The sequence below is a fragment of the Onychomys torridus genome, chromosome 22 (assembly GCF_903995425.1).
Source record: "Onychomys torridus chromosome 22, mOncTor1.1, whole genome shotgun sequence".
NCBI classification, from domain to species: domain Eukaryota; kingdom Metazoa; phylum Chordata; class Mammalia; order Rodentia; family Cricetidae; genus Onychomys; species Onychomys torridus.
The window spans coordinates 19,269,370-19,287,155 of NC_050464.1; the positions used below are offsets into that span (position 1 = coordinate 19,269,370).

At 50.0% G+C, this 17,786-nt stretch overlaps 1 protein-coding gene across 1 annotated transcript in view; it reads right to left on the reverse strand.

The window, feature by feature from the left end:
* Nucleotides 1–17,786, reverse strand: part of Castor2 (cytosolic arginine sensor for mTORC1 subunit 2) — a 39,326-nt gene that overhangs the window by 7,074 nt on the left and 14,466 nt on the right. The window contains exon 2 of the mRNA XM_036172398.1: nt 5,986–6,056. Within this exon, the coding sequence (XP_036028291.1) occupies nt 5,986–6,056 (71 nt within the window). The remainder of the gene's footprint in view (nt 1–5,985; nt 6,057–17,786) is intronic.

Consider the following 17,786-nt stretch of genomic DNA (forward strand, 5'->3'; position numbering starts at 1 on the left):
TTTTAATGTATATGGGTGTTTTGCCTGCATGTATGCCTATATACCACATTTGTACCTGTTGCCTTTGGAGAGAGGATTTCCCTGAAAAGGGGATCTCATGGGATGGGAGTTAGTTACAGATGATTGTGAGCCACCATGTGGTTGCTGGGAATTGAACTCAGGACCTCTGGAAGAGCAGCCAGTGCTCTTAACCTCTGAGCCATCTCTCCATCATAGCTATGTGTTTAAACAGAAACATTCCCTTCTGGAGGAAGGCTCTGGAAAATCCAGAAAGTCAACAACAAAACTCTCGAGACTCTGGGCATAGTGTTACCGACCTTTAATCCCAGCCTTCAGGAGGAGGCAGAGGCAGGCAGATCTCTGTGATTTCAAGGCCAGCCTGGTCTACAGAGTGAGTTCCAGGACAGCCAAGACAATACAATGAGACCATCTCTCACCAAAACAAAACAAATTAAAAACTACCCAAATCCTAAATCACCTAGCGCTCAGGAAGACCCTGAAACATACAAGATTCAGAAAGCCCCTGGAATAGTTGCTGGGGAAAGAAGACTCTGGTGGAGCTGCCTTCAAGTTGTGCAGGGAGCTCCAGGGATGCAGCTTTCATGAGTCACCACCCATGCTGGTGAGGGCTTTTGGTGATGTGGCTGCCTTTGACTCATCCATGTCCCTGTAGGTAACCCCAACAGATGGACTGGTTCAATAAGCTAGACTTAGGTAGAATCCTTTCTTGGGTCTGCTGTGGGTGGCCTATCTGGGGTGAAGAGATTTCTGTTCCTATCTCCCCAGGAAACATCATCCAACACCATGTACACAGTATCTCTGAGGATATGAGCCCAGAGACTCAACTATAGGATTCTTCATAAAGTGCCAGGCTCCTGCTGAGGCCACCCGAACTCCATTCCTGACACAGCTTAGGACAGAGTTACCGCAAGAAGTGGAACTGGGTTGCTATGCACACTACAAGGACCCTGCAGAGGAAGCACCAGTGTCCCCTCCACACAAATGCTTACAAAGGACCAGCAATGTGCCCAATTGTCTCTAGACTGGCAGCAACCAGGCCAAGATTCAAAGACAAAGCTGGGTGGACACCTGTAAACTGAACACCTGTAATCCCAGCTTCTTGGGAGGCTGGAACAGCAGCAGCTTGAATTCCAGGCTAGCCTGGGCTACATAATGAGCTTGAATTTAAAAACAAAAACAGACAAAAGAAGGGCTGGAGACCCAAGAGTGCCTGGCAGAGTGCCTTCCTAGCATCCAGAAAGCCCCGGGTTCCAGCCCCAGCACCGCATAAAATCAGAAGTGCTGGTGCCTGCCTGAAGTCTGGCACTTGGAAAGTGGAGGCAGGAGAATCAGGAGTTCAAGGTCATCCATCCCTGGTGCTACCTACCAGTCTGAGATATATCAGATGGTGCCTCAAACAAACAAACAAACAAAGAAGATTCAAACTTAGTGGACTTAAAAAATTTAGGTCAGCTGGGCAGTGGTGGTACATGCTTTTAATCCCAGCACTCGGGAGGAAGGTGGATCGCTGTGAGTTCAAGGCCAGCCTGGTCTACAGAGATCCAGGACAGCTAGGGACAAAGCCAAAACAAACAAACAAACAAATAAAAAAAAAAAAAAAGTAAATCCAGGCCCTGTCTTAAGGACCAACAGGAAGAAGCAGCAATGTGTCCCCAAAGAGATGGGGCCGGGAGCAGTGTTAGAGAACAGGAGGGGGAGGGGCCGGGCCAGCTTTCAGAAAAGATGGCTTGGGAGGAGGGGATGCTGAGTGAAGTCTATCAGAATCCTATCTGCCTAGCTCAGTCGCCATGGTGACCACAGCCTCGGGGAAGCCCATTGGTCCTGCTAACTCAGAAGGGCCTGTGGTCAGCCAGCTAGTAATGAAGAGGCAGGTGGCTTCACAGAATAGAGAGAAAGAAGAGAAGCCCAGGAGGGGTGACCCCTGGGTCTTGGGTTTCTCTGACTACCTGTTGCCTAGGAGGTGGGCTCTGGTTTTTCTACCTGTCTCTCCAGGAACAAGATTCCCAAGCCCTGGCCCTGGCCAGACCTTGCCTTGGCTCAGTTCTGGAATTCTTTTCTATATGTACGTGGAAGTCAGAGGTCTAGCTGCCATCTTTCTTAAACGCTCACACCTTTAAAAATGTTATATTGTGTGTCTATATGCAGGCCCGCGTGCCATGGCACACATGTGGAGGTCAGAGAACAACCCATGGGAGTCAGCCCTCTCCTTCCAACATGTAGGTTGCAGGGACTGAACTCAGGTTATCAGGCTTGGTTGTGGGCACCCTTAACCACTGAGCCATCTTGCCTGTTTTTTTCTTTTTTTGAGACAGGGATTCTCTCACTGAACCCGACTAGCACCAGGAATCCTTCTGCCTTGGTAACTCTCGCTTTGGGGTCACAAACCATGCCTGCTTGTCTTCCATCGATTCTTTCTTTTCTTAATTTTTTTCTTTCTTTCTTTCTTTTTTTTTTTTTTTTGTTTTGTTTTGTTTTTCAAGACAGGGTTTCTCTGTGTAGATTTGGAGCCTTTCCTGGAACTTACTCTGTAGACCAGACTGTCCCAACTCACAGAGATCCGCCTGCCTCTGCCTCCCCAGTGCTGGGATTAAAGGCGTGTGCCACCACCACCCGGCTCTTTTCTTTTCTTGTAAGGGTTCAGGGAGTCTGAACTCAGGTCTTCATACTTGCTTGGCAAATACATTACCAACTGGTCCATCTCCCCAGTCTCCTGCTTTTAGACTTCTAAGGAGTCCAAACTGAGTAACAAAGGGCTTCTTGGGGGTGGGGGTGGCATTTGAAGCCCCTACTGTCTCCTGGGAATTTCTGGGAGCCTGGGTATCCCAAATGCAGCTTTGTGAGGTGGTCATCCTTCACCCCTGATGCCAACCACATCTCCTGCTGGTGGCAAGTCAGGAGGCCCAGACAAAGAGCAAGTAACTTGGCATTCACACCACCATGTATTTCAGAACAAAGCAGACCATGCCTCATGTCTCCGGAGCACAACCTTAAGCCATTTTGGGGGAAGATTCTGGAATGGTTGTAGGCACACATGCTCAGTGATGAATGTTCTAGGTATGAACATAACAATGACATCAGACAGACCTATCTACAGACTTTCATTTTGAAAATTTCAGGTATGTGTGTGTGTGTATGTTCATGGAGTCCAGAAGAGGGTGTCAGATCCCCAGGAGCTGGACTTACAGGCGGCTGTGAGCTGCCAGATGTGGGTGCTGGGAACTGAACTCAGGTTCTCTGCAAGAGCAAGTGCTCTTGACTCCTGAACCGTTTCTCCAGACAAGGTCTCATGTAGCCCAGGCTAGCCTTGAATTTCCTCTGTTGATGGACAGCTGGCTCTTCATCTGTAAAATGGGCATTTAACTTTCCCCTGTGGGCCGCTGGAATGATCCCAAGATTCCTGCTGAATGCAAGGCTCTTTGGCTGGTGATGAGACCCTCCTGCCTTAGTGGCAGAGACCATCTCAATCAAGACATACAAGTTGGTTTGATTTTTTTTTTTTCCAAGGACAGATATCCCTGGAGTATGCTTTTGCATGGGGGAGGCCAATGGACTAGCAGGTGAGGTAATTCCAAATTCCAAGTCATGATTTTATATTCTTGTTGGGGATGAAATTTGGGCTTTGAATATGGTAGGCAACAGCTCTACCACTGAGCCATACCCCAGCCCCTCACTGGGGGATTCTAGGCAGGGGCTCTACCACTGAGCCACACCCCAGCTCCTCACTGGGAATTCTAGGCAGGGGCTCTACCACTGAGTCACACCCCAGCCCCTCACTGGGGGATTCTAGGCAGGGGCTCTACCACTGAGCCACACCCCAGCCCCTCACTGGGGGATTCTAGGCAGGTGCTCTACCACTGAGCCATACCCCAGCCCCTCACTGGGGGATTCTAGGCAGGGGCTCTACCACTGAGCCACACCCCAGCCCCTCACTGGGGGATTCTAGGCAGGTGCTCTACCACTGAGTCACACCCCAGCCCCTCACTGGGGGATTCTAGGCAGGTGCTCTACCACTGAGCCACACCCCAGCCCCTCACTGGGGGATTCTAGGCAGGTGCTCTACCACTGAGTCACTCCCCAGCCCCTCACTGGGGGATTCTAGGCAGGGGCTCTACCACTGAGCCACACCCCAGCCCCTCACTGGGGGATTCCAGGCAGGGGCTCTACCACTCAGTCACACCCCAGCCCCTAACTGGGGGATTCTAGGCAGGGGCTCTACCACTGAGCCATCCCCCAGCCCCTCACTGGGGGGTTCTAGGCAGGGGCTCTACCATTGAGCCACACCCCAGCCCCTCACTGGGGGATTCCAGGCAGGTGCTCTACCACTGAGTCACACCCCAGCCCCTCACTGGGGGATTCTAGGCAGGTGCTCTGCCACTCAGTCACACCCCAGCCCCTCACTGGGCAATCCACCACTGAATCAGATCCCCAGTCCTTTGTGCTTGTAGTGATTTGAAAGAAAATGGCCCCATAGGGAGTGGCACTTAGGAGGTTGTGGCTTTGTTGGAGGAAGTGTGTCATGGTTAGGGGTGCGCTTTGGGGTCTCCTATGCTCAAGCTATGCTCAGTGTGACCCACAGTTGCTTCTGCTGCCTGTGGATCAAGATGTAGAACTTGCCGGGCGACGTTGTTGCACGCCTTTAATCCCAGCACTCGGGAGGCAGAGCCAGGCGGATCTCTGTGAGTTCGAGGCCAGCCTGATCTACAGAGTGAGATCCAGGACAGGCACCAAAGCTACAGGAGAAACCCTGTCTCGAAACCCCCTCCCCCACTAAAAACAACCCCCCCCCCAAAAAAAAACAAAAAAACAAAATTAACAACTTGCTATACTTCTACTTCAAAAAATTATTATTTTATTATTTTATGTGTTAAATGTGTTTTCCTGCTCATTTGTCTGTGCACCACGTGTGTGCCTGGTGCCAATGGCCAGCAGAAGAGGGTGTCGTATCCCCTGGGACTGGAACTGCAGATGGTTGGGAGCCATCACATGGTGTAGGGCATCAAACCCAGGTCCTCTGGAATTTCAGCTCGTGCTCTTAACCACCAAGCCATCTTTTTAGCCCCCACAAAGGATAAATTTTATGATAGCCAAATAATATTTAAATTTAAAAAAAAAATGGGAAAATAAGGATACAGAGATGGCTCCGTGGTTAAGAGCACTCATTGCTCTTGCAAAGGATCTGGTTTTGGTTCCCAGCACCACATCGTCACTCAGGATGGCCTGTAAGTCTAGTTTCAGAGGATCTGATGCCTTCTTCTGACCTCCTTAGGCTTCTGCATGCACATGGTACACATACATATATTTAGGCACACACACATCCTAAATAAATACCTAAGCGATTTTGTATGAAACACATTAAAAAAGAAAAGAAAGGGTTGGGGATTTAGCTCAGTGGCAGAGTGCTTGCCTAGCAAGCGCAAGGCCCTGGGTTCTGTCCTCAGCTCAAAAAAGAAGAGAAAAGAAAAACATGAAAAAAAATTAGTCAGGCATGATGTCACATTCTTATAATCCCAGCATTTGGGTGGCTGCAGAGGAGGATCCTAAATTTGAGGTAGCCTGGGCTATATAGGGAGACCCTATCTCAAAAACAAACAACAAACAAACCAAAAAACCAGACAAGGGCCAGAGAGATGGCTGGGCAGGTAAATGTGCTGGCACCAAGCCCGACAACCTTAGTGTAACCCCTAGAACCCACATAGCAGAGGGGTAGAACTGACTTCCACAGGTTGCCCTCTGACCTCCACACCCATGCTCTGGCATGTGTGTGCGCATATACACAAAATAAACCCATAATTGTAAAATGTAAAAAAAAAGCCAATCACCACCAAACTCCGAATCTCCAACAAAACAAAATGAAACACCCCAAACAGTTTCCCTGCCCCATTAAAACAACAACAACAACAAAGAAAATAGAAAAAGAAATAAGGAGGTGGGCAGGCGGCCTGATTCGTAAGGGGAGACACTTACCAAGGAAGCCCTCCTCATCTACGATGATGGTGTAGTCCTCGGGGGTCTCTGTCAGGCTGAAAAACTTGCACCTATGCAGAAAAACAAAAATATCTGGTTAGTCTAGGAAGGTCCCCTACTGAGTCACAGGTAAGCCCCTCACTGGGGATTCTAGGCAGGGGCTCTACCACTGAGCCACACCCCAGCCCCTCACTGGGGGATTCTAGGCAGGGGCTCTACCACTGAGCCACACCCCAGCCCCTCACTGGGGGATTCTAGACAAGTGCTCTGCCACTGAGCCACACCCCAGCCCCTCACTGGGGGGTTCTAGGCAGGGGCTCTACCACTGAGCCACACCCCAGCCCCTCACTGGGGGATTCTAGTCAGGTGTTCTACCACTAAGCTACATCATCAGGTCCCTTGTGTACTCTCTGGTATGTGGTGGCGGCGGCTGCAAAATCTTACATCTCTATCATACCCGAAGAACCATCCACTACACAGAGTCACTTTTTTCTTTTCCCTTTTTGGAGACAGTCCAGGCTGGCCTTCAACGCATTCATCACTCATGTTAGCAATGCTGATCTGCAACCCCCAGTCCTCCACCCACTAAGGGCTGGGATTACAGATGTGCACCACCACAGCTGGCTAAAAGAGCAACATTTGCTATGTGAGACTCACGTGCCGCAAACCTGATTTTCAAGGGGCTGAAGAGACGGCTCTGTGCTAACACAGCACTTACCGCTCTTGTAGAGAGGGCTGGGGTTCGGTGCCAAGCATCCCTATCAAGTGGCTTACAACTGCCCGCAACTCCAGCTCCAGCAGAGCCAACCCCCTCCGCCCTCCGCGTGGTGCACATAAACTCACACAGGCACATTCATGCACATACTTAATGCATAAAGAAACTCTGAAATGGAGGATGCCTGCTTGGGGCCAGGCGACATACAATCCTTGTCTCACTGATATTGTGACTGGTCACCAGCACACACTCAACTCCCCTCCAGCTCCTTCCCTTATCATTGATTTGTGTCTGTGCAAACGTGAGCAGGCTGTGGTGCACATGTGGAAGTCAGAGGACAACTTGCAGGGTGGCAGGTTCTCTCCTCCCACCACGTCAGTTCTGTGGATTGAACTCGGCTCGGCACACTTGGCCACAGCTCATTTCACGTACTGCACCATCTCGCCAGCCCTCTTTGGTTTCCTGGGGACATCTCTATCCATGTCTGTCCCATAGCCAACTTGTAACTCTTTATGAGACGGGGCTTCTCTGTGTAGCCCTGGCTGTCCTGGAACTCACTCTGTAGACCAGGCTGGCCTTGAACTCAGAGATCTGCCTGCCTCTGCCTCCTGAGTGCTGGGATTAAAGATGTGAGCCACCACCGCCTGGCCAACTCGTAGCTATTATCTAGACAAACACAATATATAACTGCCTCAAAGGATAACACTAAACCATCACCTTGTAAGTGGCAATCGGTATTCTTGTGGGGTTCCTTCATAGGGGCCCCACATTCTCAGAGAGAGCCTTGAAGCTCTCTGCTTCCAGATGGCTGAAACAGGTGCATGCCGGGAGGGATGGGGCCTCCCAGCTGCCTGAGAGAGTCTGGTATACAGGAATGGGCAAGACACTTATTCCAACCCCCAGGGCTGTAGGGACACTCCAGAAATAGACCGGACACATTGGTCTGGAGGGCATAAACACCAGCAGACAGCAACCTGGGCCTCTGCGGACATGAGGTATAAATAAATAAGTTGTTGAAGTGACATGTCCCAGGGGGCCAGCCAGCTGTTGGATGTCCATCTCAATTCAATGTGCATACTGCCTCAGAGAGAACCTTTAGGACAGAGGAGACAGAGGGACCGGTTGCTCTCACTGGTCACCAAGTGGCCTGTGTCTGTGAGCTTTACCCCACCTGACCTTCTAGGAGAACAGTCCTCTACCTGTGGGGCATGAGATATTAGATATCCTGCATACTAGATATTTACATGATGGTTCAGAACGGTAGCAAATTTACAGTTATGAAGTAGCCAACGAAATAGATTTATGGTGGTGGGGGTCACCACAACATGAGGAACTGTATTAAAGGGTCACAGCATTCGCAAGGTTGAGACCCACTGGTCTAGGACATTTATATTTGCCTTCCCTTTATTGTATGTGTGATATCTCTACATATGCGTGCTAATGCATGTATGTGTATATATATCTCAGGGGCCAGGGGAGGGTGTTGGGTGTCCTTCTCTGTCCTTTCCCTCTATGTCCTTTCTGGCAGGGTCTCTCTGGAACTTGGAGCTGGCGCATTGTTTTGGGGAGCTGGCTGCCAGCAAGCTCCACTGACATCCTGTCTTTCTATCCCCACCCCCCACTACAGGGCTTTTCAGGCAAAGGCCACACTACACCTGGGTGGTAGGTCCTCCTGGTTGCACACAGATCCAGGATAGCCTGGAACTTGCAGCAATTCCCCTGCTTCAGCTTCTTGAGTGCTAGGATTACACATGTGAATTACCATATCTTCCTACTTGTGTGTGTGTGTGTGTGTGTGTGTGTGTGTGTGTGTGCGTGTGCATGTGCATGTGCATGTATTCCAGGACAACCTTAGCTGTCATCATGGTGGATGATACTATTCATACTTTTTTTTTTTTTTTTTGGTTTTTTGAGACAGGGTTTCTTAGTGTAGTTGGAGCCTGTCCTGGAACTCACTTTGTAGACCAGGCTGGCCTCGAACTCACAGAGATCTGCCTGGCTTTGTCTCCCAAGTGCTGGGATTAAAGGCATGTGCCACCGCCACCTGGCCCTTAACATACTTTTTAAACATTAATTTATTTACTTATGTATTGAGTATGTGGAGTGCGCCATACTGTATGTGTAGAGTTCTCAGGGGCAATCTATGGGAGTTGGTTCTTTCTCTGCATCATGTGGGACTGAACTCAGGTCATCAGGCTTGGTAGTCTCCACTGAGCCATCTCACCAGCCCAACCTACTACTAGCTTTTTTTTTGGTTTTTCGAGAAAGGGTTCCGATGTAGCTTTGGTGCCTGTCCTGGAACTGGCTCTGTAGACCAGGCTGGCCTCGAACTCACAGAGATCCGCCTGGCTCTGCCTCCCAAGTGCTGGGATTAAAGATGTGCACCACCACCGCCCGGCTCACACTCAGCTTTTTAAATGGGAGTTCCAGGGACCAAACATAAATCCTTACGCTTACATAGCAAGCGCTTTACTGACTGAGCCAACCTCCTGGCCCCGTCTTCCTCTTTCTTCATGCTTCCCCATGACGTGAGCTCTGGTGGAGAATGTCACCAGCCTCTTCCTGGGTCACACACTTGCCCACCTGCCTAACTCCATGGCCTCAGGTCTTCGGTGCTGTTCTTCCCACTGCTGAGTGAACTCTCCCTTCTTTAGAGACTTCCTGCTCATCTTTATTACCTCAGTCAAGAACCGGGGTTGGGGGATTTGGGGGTGGAGGGAGCGGCGGGGCAGGGTACCAGTCAGCAGCTATCTCCTTCTCTTCAGCTCAGAGAAGGTCCTCACTGATGGTATTCCACAGTGTGAAGCTGTCTTGTAAGGGGACTGGAGGACACTGGGGGCAGGGTTTGGGGCGACCATGCATCACAATGTGATGGGGGAGTCGGCTCATACTGTGTAGGTGAAGAACTTCCGTAATAGTTAGGCAGTGCCAGCCTGGTATCTGGTAGACCACACCTGACATCCCGGCACCATGGAGGGCTGCTGGACATTTGTGACTAGACTTGGGTGACACTGTGAGTTCTAGGCAGCCTGAAATCAGCAAGTGCCAGGCCCTTCCCAGTCTTCAACTTCTGACCCTTCTGCGTCAGCCTCCTGGGGGATGGGATAACAGGGATGCTCAACGACACCTGGTTCTTCTTTTTATAAGTGCCAAGGATGAAAGCCAGGGCCTTGCAGGTGAAGCCAGCACTCTATGGCTGAGCCACACCTCAGCCCCTCACTGGGGGATTCTAGGCAGGTGCTCTACCACTGAGCCACACCCCAGCCCCTCACTGGGGGATTCTAGGTAAGAGCTCTAATGCTCAGTGAGTCACACCCCTAGCTGGCATCTGTTCCTTTCTTTGCCTTGTACTCTGAGTCTGGACAAAAGTTCTCACATTCTTCTTCCCTCTCCTGATGGGACAGCAGACCCAATGAATTTCCCATGTTCCCTGCTCTGCACAGCAGCCCATTCATCCTCCCAAGGATGCCCAACTTTCTGTCAACACAGGAAGGACATAGGAAGTCAACCCTTGCCCATTAAGCAATCTGTGGTCCCGTGGCCATCTCCCCACATCCCAGACATTATTAACTGCAAATGACATTCCCTGGAGGGCCAAGCTCGGGTGTTACCTGAGGCTGTTGATCAGCTGCCTAGTAACTCAAGTGCCCTATTCTCTGGGTCAATGCCACTCAAACTCCCCGTCGATGGCTGTGTTCTTTTATCGGTCTGTCGTCTGTGGTCTCTCTGTCCAATGCCATCTTTAGATAACCTTCAACTGTTTCTCCAGTCTAGACACCCCTTCCCTCACACATGGCTCCATTTCCGTCCCTCCAGGCCGCTCCTAATTCTTCCTAGCTGGCTCATTGAGCACTCTTAATTTCTATGATACAGGTATCTACTGAGGGTCCCTCTCAAAACCCTGTAACTGTGCACAGCTTGGCTTTTTGAGGCAGGGTTTCTCTGAGTAGCCCTGGCTATCCTGGAACTCTCTCTGTAGACCAGGCTGGCCTCGAATTCACAGAGATCTATTTGCCTCTGCCTCCCAAGTGCTGGGATCAAAGACGTGCGCCACCACCGCCTGGCCTGTTTGAGTGTTTTGTTTGTACGTGCATGTGTGCCTGGTGCCCAAGGAAGTCAGAAGAGGGCAATGGATCTCCTGGAGCTGGAGTTATTGATGGCTACAAATCACCGTGCCCTGGCTGGGAACAGAACCTGAGTCCTCTCAAAGAGCAGCCAATGCTCTTAACCTCTGAGCTATCTCTCCAGCCTCTTCCTTAAAAACAACAACAACAAAGATTTATTTTATTTTTAATGTATGTGTATGTGTATGTATGTGGGTCTGTGCATGTGAATGCAGGGTATGTGAATGACCAGAGATCAGAAGAGGCTGTTGGATCCCCTAAAACTAGCCTTACGGGCAGTTGTGCACTGCCCCACACGGGTGCTGGGAACTGAACTGGGGTCCTCTGCATCAGCAGCACGCATTCCTAGCCACTTCTCCAGGCTCAGGTTTCCTCCATGCTAAAAGAGGGTGTCCTTCCTCCACATCTCTTCCTCAGGTCACAGGCTGACAGCCACTGACAGCTGGATGGCAGTTAGCTCTTCTTCACCCCGTGAATCTCACCAATGACCTCCACAATCCACATCCGGTGGCTGTGACATCCTACCATCCTATCCTTGACCGGTGTGATTGGTCCCTTATCTAGCCGGCCAGGGCCTTTCCAGAGACCCTGAGTTCCCCACACAGTCTCCACCTTCTCAGGGATGGTTACTGTCGTCTGAAGGGACTTCTCTCCAGTGGGTGATGGTTCTGGAGCATCCTCCTGGGGCCTTGCTAGCCTTGGACCATCCACGCTCCCTCTTCCATCCTGGGTTCCTCCAGGCCTAGCTGCTCTCTTCATACTTGCCTCTCCGTGCCTGGTGGCTGCTGGGAACTTTCTGAAATGCATTTACCTCCTCTCCCTCCCTCTTTCCTTCCTTCCTCCATCTTCCTTAGACTTCCGCCTCCCTCCATACTACTTCCTTTCCCTTTTTCCTTTTCTTCTCCCTTTCTTCCTATGGAGCCCAGGCTGGACCGCAACTCAAGATCCTCCTCCTCAGCCTCTAGGTCAGGCTCTTACACAAATGTCTCATAGCCACCCTCTCACGTGAGTAAAGTACCACGGTTGCCTGTTTCTCAAGGAACCTGGAAGATCACCGAGCCTGCAGTAGGCCTCACCAAAGGTGGCTATGCATTCCCTCACCCCTTAGGGGATTGACACGTAGTCACACAAGTCAGTTGGTCTTCAAAATTCTACTGCTGTTCCCTTTGGGCCTGGCTGCAGTCAACCACCCAGGCTAAGCCAAAGCCCAGGGCTGCCTGGATCAGGGGGCCCAGGAGCTGAGTCACCTCTGAGCACATTCCTGTCTTCAATCACTGTGGATGCCTGGGTGGATGGCCTGGCTGCCTCTGGAAATTCGATCTGTTTACTCTCTGCTTCTTTCACCCAGCAGAGAGAGGCCCTTACCAGGGCCTCTCCCCAGGGCATCCTGGGCCACAAGTCCCCAAGCCTGGGCTAGGCCAAGCCCTGGTTGAGAAAGACACCCGCAGACAGAAAGCAGACATGGAGGGTGAATGGGAAGTAATATCTTCCCCAGAGCCTTCTCTTGAGATGTGTGGACCAGATAAACGTGGCAGAAGGAAGGAACGTATAAGTACTCATTTAATTAGTGGCACAATTTGTCACAAGGTCCCTGCTGAAACAGTGAAACATGAAAGACTAAGGAGATGGCAACGTGGGTTAAGAGCGCTTGTTCTGCATGTTCAAGGACCCAAGTTTGCATGCCCTGCACATCCCGGGAGCTTGCTATTCAGTAGGAGACCCCATCTCAAGGGAACAAGACGGAGACTGATAGAGGAAGACACTCAACGTCCTGAGATGCCTTCTGCATCAGCGCACAGCATCTGCACATTCATGTGCATGCACCACGCACCACACTTACACACATATGCACACCGCAGAAGGCTGGATGTGGTGATATAAGCCTAGAACCCCAGCACTCAGGAGACTGAGGCAGGAGGGTCTAGAGTTGAACGCCAATCTGAGCTACACGACACGACACTGTCACAGAAAACAGGAGGGACTTCCTGGCATCATTCTGACAGAGGCAGTAGGAGACAGAGGAAAGGAGGCAGGACTGCAAGGATATTCTGGGCAGCCTCCATTTGCATGCACCTAGGGACGGGAGGCTCACTCCTTTCAAGGCAGCGCATCCTCTCCTGGCTTTTAGAAATCCTATGGGGCTGGAGAGATGGCTCAGGGGCTAAGAGTGCTGACTCTTCTTCCAGAGGACCCGAGTTCGATTCCCAGCACCCACATGGCAGCTCACACCTGTCTGTAACTCCAGTTTCAGGAGACCCCGACACCCATGGCAAAATCACAAATGCACATAAAAAAAATAAAATAAAGTAAAAAGAAGAAAAAGAAATCCTATGTGGTCAGTCCTTTTTTTTTTAAACATTTTTCAGGCTTGTAAAGAACCAGCTTGCCACTTGACTGCACCTGCTGAGATCTAAACCCACCTGGTGGAAGGTTGGGGATAAGGGCAAGGACCTAGCATGATCCCAGAACTTGTGGTGAAAAGGCCTGTTGTGGTCCTTCTGACTTGTAATCCTAGCAGGAGGCTAACAGAAATGGGGAAGCCTAGGGCTCGCTGGTCAGCCAGCCTAGGCTATTTGGTGAATTTCAAATTGCTGAGAGACCCCCATCTCACAAAAGAAGGTGGACAGTGCTTGAGGGCCAGCAGCCACAGCTAACCTCTGCCCTCTACATGTGCACGTGTATGTACACCCCCCACACCCACTCCAAGGGGCTGAGGATGTGGCTCAGTTGGTAGAATGCTTACCCAGCATGCACAAGGCCCTAGGCTCTATACCCAGGATCACATAAAACTTGGTGTGATGGTCTACGCTTGTAATCCCATCACTTGGGAGCTGAGGCAGGTGGACCGCTGTGAGTTCAAAGCAAAGCCTAGGCTGCTGTCTGACTAAGCCCTATTACAAACAATAAAACACAGGGGTGGAGGCAGGCTGGAGTGTGGGATGGTGCCCCTTCCTGAAGTCTGGGCCCTCCTGGTCACTTCAGGTTCCTAGTTAAGTTGTGCAGTGAGAAACTTAAGGGAATCTATGGCCATGTCCAATGTCCCCCACATCCCTGGGAGAGCGTGCCTAGCTTCAGAGAACTGTGTTAAAGAGCCTGAGGCTGGGTGAGAGGGTGCATGTCTATAATCTCAGTGTCTTGATGGTTCACTGAGTCACCCTATGTGACAGTTACACTTCACTAGGGAACGTGGGATGCTACCCAGGAGGAAGCTGGGGTTCTAAGTTCTTTTTCTGTAAAAAACAAAAACAAAAACAAAAAAACAAAAAACAAAACCAAACTTATTTTTAAATGTGTATATGTGTGCTTGTCTCTATGTATGTGCACATGAGTGCAAGTCATATAATGGCCAGAGGAGGGCGTCGGATCCCCCAGAGCTGGAGTCACAGGAGGTTATGAGTCGTCTGACATGGGTGTTGGGAACCACACTGGGGCTCAGCCAGTGCTCTTAACTGCTGAGCCATCTCTCCAGCGCCCCGTGGTTCTCGGTTCTTTCTCTTCGACCTTCTCTGGGTGGTTCGTGGTCCTCTGGGACAAGCCACATAGTTCAGCCTCTGGCACTGGCATTCAGAAGGTGAGGGGAGAGGTGGATAAATGGGGCATTTAAGATGCCACCCTCCCAGCACTTAGCACCAGCCCCAAGACGGAGCTCTTTGCTCGGGCAAGAAGGTATTTTCTCGTTTTCTTTCTCTTCCTTCTTTCCTGGTATGAGTCATCACACCTAGCTTTTGTAATTATTCTTGCTTTGTTATTTTAAGTAGGATAAAATAAAAAAAAATAATGAAAGAGGATACGAAGTTGGGATGGGGAGCTGGAGAAGGGAGATATGGAAGGGCAAGTGGGGGTAGATGTGAGGGGAGGTGGTTGACACTGTATACATGTATGAAATCCTCAAAAGTCTTTATTAACCTCCAACTCCGCTTCATAAAAAAATAATAAAATTCTGGATCTATCCATGGATCAGTGCACTGGTAAGGTCAGAACCCTCATGATCCAATCACTACACCAAAGCCCTGGCAGCTGGGAATGAACTTTTAACACGTGACCTTCCAGGGGAGCATTTTGGATTCAGATAAGCACAGTTCTGCATTCACTAGAAAAAAAAAATGTCCTCTGGCTGGGGACGTGGCTCAGTCGGCAGAGAGCTTGCTCAGCATAGCAAAGCCTTGAGTTCTACCTCTGGCAACCCATAAACTAAGTGTGGTGGTGCACCCCTGCAATCCCAGCACTTGGAAGGTGGAGACAGGAAGATCAGAAGCTCAAGGACATCCACAGCTTATATTCTGAGTTGAGATCAGCTTGGGCTACATTAAAAAAAAAAAACAAAAACATAGCTGTACTCAACAGGTACAGACTTAATTTGTGCCCCATCCATGAATCTACATGTCTATGGCTTTATGCATCATCTGTCCATCCACCTTATTTATCAATTATTTATTCACTTACCTATTTACCTATCATTCATCCATGGACTGACAAACAGCCTTTTAATCATCCATCCATCCAGATGAGATTCGTTAGAAAACTATGACACATTCCTGTACTAACACTATGTTATTAGTGACCACAGTACTGAGAAGTCCTACCTTCAGTCTAGTCTGAAGACCTCAGACCCTGAGGGGCTGATGGTTTAACTGTCAGTCTGAGCTGAAGGCTTGAAAACCTGAGGGGCCATTGTTTCGGGTGTTGGGACCTGGAGTCTGGTGTAGTGGGTAGCCATCCCAGCATTGGCCTGGAAGTTCCAACCCCCATTGAGGCTTCGGTAATGGTCACGCCCACAAGAGGGGGCAGAGGAGGGAACAGAAGACCGAGGATCGAGGATCAAGAGGAGGTCTCTATCTTGGTTCCTGGACCCTGGATGCTGGAGGTAGACCGAGCAGAGTTCTTCAGAGAACACCACCAGACTGCGCTATACCTTTGCCAGACCCTGCAACCTACCCCTTCATTTGTAAGTTACCCCACAAAATAAACCTCCCTTTTAACTACGTGGAGTGGCCTAAATAATTTCACCAATAGTCTGGACACCCTAGAGTCCTGATGTCTAGGGGCAGGAGAAAAGCAGCCCAGCTCTAGACTGCAAATTTCCCTTCCCTTGCTTTTTTTCTATGTAAGCTCTCCCCTACCAAGACGCATCCCCTGCAAAGGGGGAGGGTTTATAGGCAAATTTTCAACACCCAGCCACACCCCAGCCCCTCACTGGGTGATTCTAGGCAGGTGCTCTACCACTGAGTCACACCCCAGCCCCTCACTGGGGGATTCTAGGCAGGTGCTCTCCCACTGAGTCACACCCCAGCCCCTCACTGGGGGATTCTAGGCAGGTGCTCTCCCACTGAGCCACACCCCAGCCCCTCACTGGGGGATTCTAGGCAGGGGCTCTACCACTGAGCCACACCCCCAGCCCCCTCACTGGGGGTTCTAGGCAGGGGCTATATACTGACTCATGCCCTCAGCTCTTCTATCTTGATATGGGGTCTTACTAAGTTGCCCAGGCTGGCCTTGAATCTACCATCCTCTTGCCTCAGCTGCATGTGTAGTTGGGATGACAGGCCTTAAAACAAAACAAAACAAGAAACTGTGGTAAAGGACCTAGAATACATACCTTACCATCTTAACTCTCTGCACAGTCCTGTGGCAGAAGAGACAGTCACTGATGTGCAACCATGAAGGCCACCTAGCTCCAGAACTCCTCCATCTTGCAGAATTGAAACCTAACACCCTTAAGCAATAACTCTCAGGCCCTCCCCCAGCCCCTGGCAATTACACAGACACATGTCTTTATTACTATTTTTAGCATTTCTTTTGTAAAGATTTATTTTTACTTTTATGTGTATGTACCTATGTTTGTGAGTGTATGTGCCCATGGGGACCAGAAGAGGGCACCAGATCCCCCAAGCTGGAGTTACAGGTAGTTGTGAGTGGCTCTTTGTAAGGACTTAGAATTGAATTCAGGTCCTCTTTAGGAGCATTAAGGTTTTGTTTTGTTTTTTTCCTGAGATAGGGTTTCTCTGTATAACAGCCCTGGCTGTCCTGGAACTCTTTGTAGACCAGGCTGGCCTTGAACTCACAGTGATCTGCCTATCTCTGCCTCCTGAGCGCTGGGATTAATGTGTGTACCACCATCGCCCAGCTACACTAAGTATTCTTAACTACTGAGCCATCTCTTCAGCCCTTCTATGATTATTTTTGCGACAGGGTCTGATGTAGCCCAGGCTGGCTTCAAACTTACTGTGTAGCTAAGGATGACCTTCATTCAACCCCTGATCCTTCTACCATTTACCTCACACGTGCGGAGATTCCACACCTGCCTAGTTTGTCTCCACAAAGTGAACTACTGAGGACTTCACAAAGTAACACAGCCTGCCCTCTTTTTTTCTCCCTCCCTGGCTTCCATCTCAGCATAACGTTCTAAAAGTGTATCCAGGCTGTAGCAACTGTCAGCACGTCCTTCCTGAAGGTGGAGTGTGTTTCATCATACCCGCGTGTCACAAGTTTACGCATTCGCCTGTTGATGGATACTTGGGCATTATCACTATTTTGGCTTTTGTGAATCATGTTGCCAGGACCATGAATGTCTAGGTCCCACATGATTCTCTTTCCAACTCTTCAGGATGTATATCCAGAAGTGGAAAAGTAATTCTTTTAATTATTTTTTCCCCTCAGATTAAAATATATATACACAGATAGGTTTAGTTATGTGTATGTGTGTACACGCACATGTGTATGGAGGCTGGAAGACAGTGTCAGCTCCCCCGGAGCTGCAGCTGTGAGCCACCAGGTCGGAGCTGGCAACAGAATTCAGGTCCTCTGAAAGAGCAGCCCAGTGCTCTTGACTCCTGAGCCGTCTCTCCAGCCTCCTCATCTAGATTTTTTTTTTGGAGACAAGGTCCCATTATGTAGCTCATGCTGGCTCCAACTCACTCTGTACACCAGGCTGGCCTTCAATTCCTGTTTTAGTTTGAGTGTTG